General features: G+C 44.9%; 1 protein-coding gene across 1 annotated transcript; it reads left to right on the top strand.

The window, feature by feature from the left end:
* Positions 1–973: 973 nt before the first annotated feature.
* Positions 974–2,043, top strand: LOC116548006 (neuronal acetylcholine receptor subunit alpha-9-like; the record flags this gene model as incomplete). The annotated part of the gene is made up of 1 exon (XM_032273708.1): positions 974–2,043. A coding segment is annotated over one exon (637 nt), but the record flags the coding sequence as incomplete, so codon positions are not given.
* Between the last annotated feature and the right edge of the window lie 1,907 nt (positions 2,044–3,950).

Raw genomic sequence — 3,950 nt, 5'->3', positions numbered from 1 at the left:
TGTTACCCAGGCTGGAGTGCAATGGCGCGATCTTGGCTCACTGCAACCTCCGCCTCCTGGGTTCAGGCAATTCTCCTGCCTCAGCCTCCTGAGTAGCTGGGACTACAGGCACGCGCCACCATGCCCAGCTAATTTTTTGTAGTTTTAGTAGAGACGGGGTTTCACCATGTTGACCAGGATGGTCTCGATCTCTTGACCTTGTGATCCACCCGCCTCGGCCTCCCAAAGTGCTGGGATTACAGGCTTGAGCCACCGCGCCCGGCCTAGAACTTCTAATACTATATTGAATAGCAGTGGTGAGAGAGGGCATCCTTGTCTGGGTTTGTTTCTTTTTAAGACAAATACAGTCATGTGCTGCATAACAATGCTTTGGTAAATGATAGAATGTGTATACAACAATGGTCCCATAGGATTATAATGTTAATTTTTTTTTTTTTTTTGAGATGGAATTTTGCTCTTGTTGCCCAGGCTGGAGTGCAGTGGCGGGATCTCGGCTCACCGCAACCTCTGCCTCCCAGGTTCCAGCAATTCTCCTGCCTCAGCTTCCTGAGTAGCTGGGATTAGAAGCATGCGCTGCCATGCCTGGCTAATTTTCTATTTTAGTAGAGACGGGGGTTTCTCCATGTTGGTCAGGCTGGTCTCAAACTCCTGACCTCAGGTGATCCGCTTGCCTCACCCTCCCAAAGTGCTAGGATTACAGACTTGAGCCACTGTGCCCAGCCCATCATGTCAATTTTTACTTTATCTTTTCTATGTGTAGACATGCTTAGATACACAAATACTTACCGTTTGATAATCATGTGTACCATTGCCGGTGGCGTTCAATACGGTAATATGCTGCACAGGTTTGTAGCCTGGAAGGGACAGGCTATGTTACCATACAGCTGAAGTATGTAGAAGGCTATGCCATCTAGGTTTGTGTACATACATTCTATGATGTTCACACAGCAACAAAATCAATGAATGACTAATACATTGCTCAGAATGTATCCCTGTTGCTAAGTGACTCATGGCTGTATGAGGACAGTTTTAAAGCAAAGTCCGTTATTGCTGTTATTTTAATTCCAGGTAAATACTACATAGCCACGATGGCCCTGATCACAGCTTCCACCGCCTTGACCATCATGGTGATGAATATCCACTTCTGTGGTGCCGAGGCCCGGCCGGTGCCACACTGGGCCAGGGTGGTCATCCTGAAATACATGTCCAGGGTCTTGTTTGTCTATGATGTGGGTGAAAGCTGCCTCAGCCCGCACCACAGTAGGGAGCAGGACAGCCTCACGAAAGTTTACAGCAAACTCCCAGAGTCTAACCTGAACACAGCCAGGAACAAAGACCTTTCCAGAAAGAAGGACAGGAATAAACGCTTAAAGAATGACCTGGGCTGCCAGGGTGAGAATCCTCAGGAGGCCGAGAGTTATTGTGCACAGTACAAAGTGCTGACGAGGAATATTGAGTACATCGCCAAGTGCCTCAGAGACCACAAGGCCACCAATTCCAAGGGGAGCGAATGGAAGAAGGTGGCGAAAGTCATAGACCGATTCTTCATGTGGATTTTTTTCATCATGGTGTTTGTGATGACTATCTTGATCATAGCAAGAGCGGATTAGTCACAGGTATTGGCTTTGCTATCTGGGGAGAAGTTAGTACAATTCCCTGTGATCTACTCCAGTGTTCTTCCAAGATTTTTGTTCATCTATAATTTAGGGATTATGTTGTCATGCTTTTTATTATTAACTTGTCGAAATATAATTTAGGGGTTATGTTGTCTGTGCTTTTATTATTAACTTGAAATCAATGTTGAAGCTACCTGCCCTCTTAAAGAAGCAGGAGATCTAAAATTTCAAGGGTCGGGAGATGGAAGAAATAGGGAAAGACTCCTTTTATAGCCCACCAGAGTGGTGGGTGACTGCCTCTAGTTTATACAATTATTCATCTCTTTAGCAGTGCAGGTAACAAAATACACTTTACTGTTAAAATTTAAAACAAAAGGCCGGGCATGGTAGCGCATGCCTGTAATCCCAGCACTTTGGGAGGCTGAGAAGGGAGGATCACAAGGTCAGGAGTTCAAGACCAGCCTGACCAACATGGTGAAACTCCATCTCTACTAAAAATATAAAAATTAGCTGGGCATGGTGGCACACACCTGTAATCCCAACTACTCAGGAGCCTGAGGCAGGAGAATTGCTTGAACCTGGGAGGCGGAGGTTGCAGTGAGCCGAGATTGCACCACTGTACTCCAGCCTGGGTATCTCAAAAAAACCCAAAAAACTTAAAACAAAAAAGGCAAAACAAACCACACTTATTTTCTCCTTAGTTCCTATTAAAACATACTTTTGAAAAACGAAATAGTCACATATATGTTAGTGTGATTTAAGTCTCAATTTAAGTCTTTTTCAGGCATAGTGCATTTGAAGTCAATCTCAAAGAGTGGAATAAAAGGTTTTGTCCCAGTAAAGAAAGTCTAAGCGCTAGCTGTTTAATGGGGAAAAGAGCTTTCTGCATAATGGTGATGTCCTATATGTTGGTTATGTTTTACATAAATCCAAACGATGAGGTCAGTCCTGCATTTGCCCTTTGATTAAAATAAGGTAGATGAAGCTGTTCCTGCATTTGGTCTTGTATTAACATAAGGTGATCAGCAAGCTGGGCTCAGGCATTCACTGATAGAACTTCTCACCAAACTTGGATGATGTTTTTCCTACATGTAATAAAAGCGACATGATTCTCATTTGCATTGGGTGTCACAGAAATTCTTATGCACAAGCCTGATCACTTTGATCCTCACAACAATTCTGTGAGCTGGGGAGGTGGGTATCACTATTCTTTCTCAGAGAAAGAAACTGTGGCTTAAACGGTGGGTGTAAGTGACCTGCCTCCTCAAATCTAACAAGGTGTAAGTGCAACTGGGACTTGGAGCTGGGCTATGTCTGCTAAAGCCATCCTGCTTTTGGCCGTGATAAATTATGATTTAGGATAGGCGGGACTAAGAGATTCTTGTTCTTAATTCTGAGCTTTCTGCACTAATTTACCACCTATATGTCTCACTACTTTCTTATTTTCAATAAAATGTGACTTCATATCCACCCCGCCCCCCCACCTCCCCACATTCCCACCTAGATTAAAATGATCCAAGGTTGGGCTCAGAGTGGCTCACGTCTACAATCTCTCTCTCTTTTTTTTTTTTTTTTTTTTTTTGAGAGGGAGTCTCACTCTGTCACCCAGGCTGGAGTGCAGTGGCACGATGTTGGCTCACTATAATCTCTGCCTGCCAGGTTTTAGCATTTCTCCTGCCTCAGCCTCCTAAGTAGCTGGACTACAGGCATGTGCCACCATGCCCGGCTAATTTTTTTGGTATTGTTTGTAGAGACAGGGTTTTGCCATTTGGCCAGGGTGGTATGGAACTCCTGGCCTCAAGCAATCTGCTCACCTTGGCCTCCCAAAGTGCTGGAATTACAGACATGACACTGTGCCAGCCCTATAGTCTCAATCTTTTGGGAGACTGAAGTGGAAGACTGCTTGAGCCCAGGAGTTCCAGAGCAGCCTGGGCAACATGGAGAGACCCTGTCTCTACAAAAAATTAAAAATTAGCCTGGCATGGTGACAGACAACTGTGGTCTCGGCTACTCGGGAGGCTGAGGTGGGAGTATCACTTGAGCCCAGGAGATTGAGGCTGCAGTGAGCTGTGATTGCACCACTACACTCCAGCCTGGGTGACAGGGTGAGACATTCCCTAACTTCCAACTCGTCAACTTTTTTTTTTCTAGTTAAAAACCGACAAACAGGCCGGGCACTGTGGCTTACGCCTGTAATCCTAGCACTTTGGGAGGCTGAGGTGGGTGGATCACCTGAGGTCAGGAGTTCAAGTCCAGCCTGGTCATCATGGTGAAACCCCATCTTTAAATAAAAGAAAAAATAATAATATTAAATAAAAGCAAAAACCAATAATC

The sequence above is a fragment of the Sapajus apella genome, unplaced genomic scaffold, assembly GCF_009761245.1.
Source record: "Sapajus apella isolate SASKATOON/1434 unplaced genomic scaffold, GSC_monkey_1.0 scaffold6208, whole genome shotgun sequence".
Classification (NCBI taxonomy): Eukaryota; Metazoa; Chordata; class Mammalia; order Primates; family Cebidae; genus Sapajus; species Sapajus apella.
The sequence above is the reverse complement of the archived record's forward strand: the minus strand, read 5'-3'. Positions and strand labels throughout refer to the sequence as shown.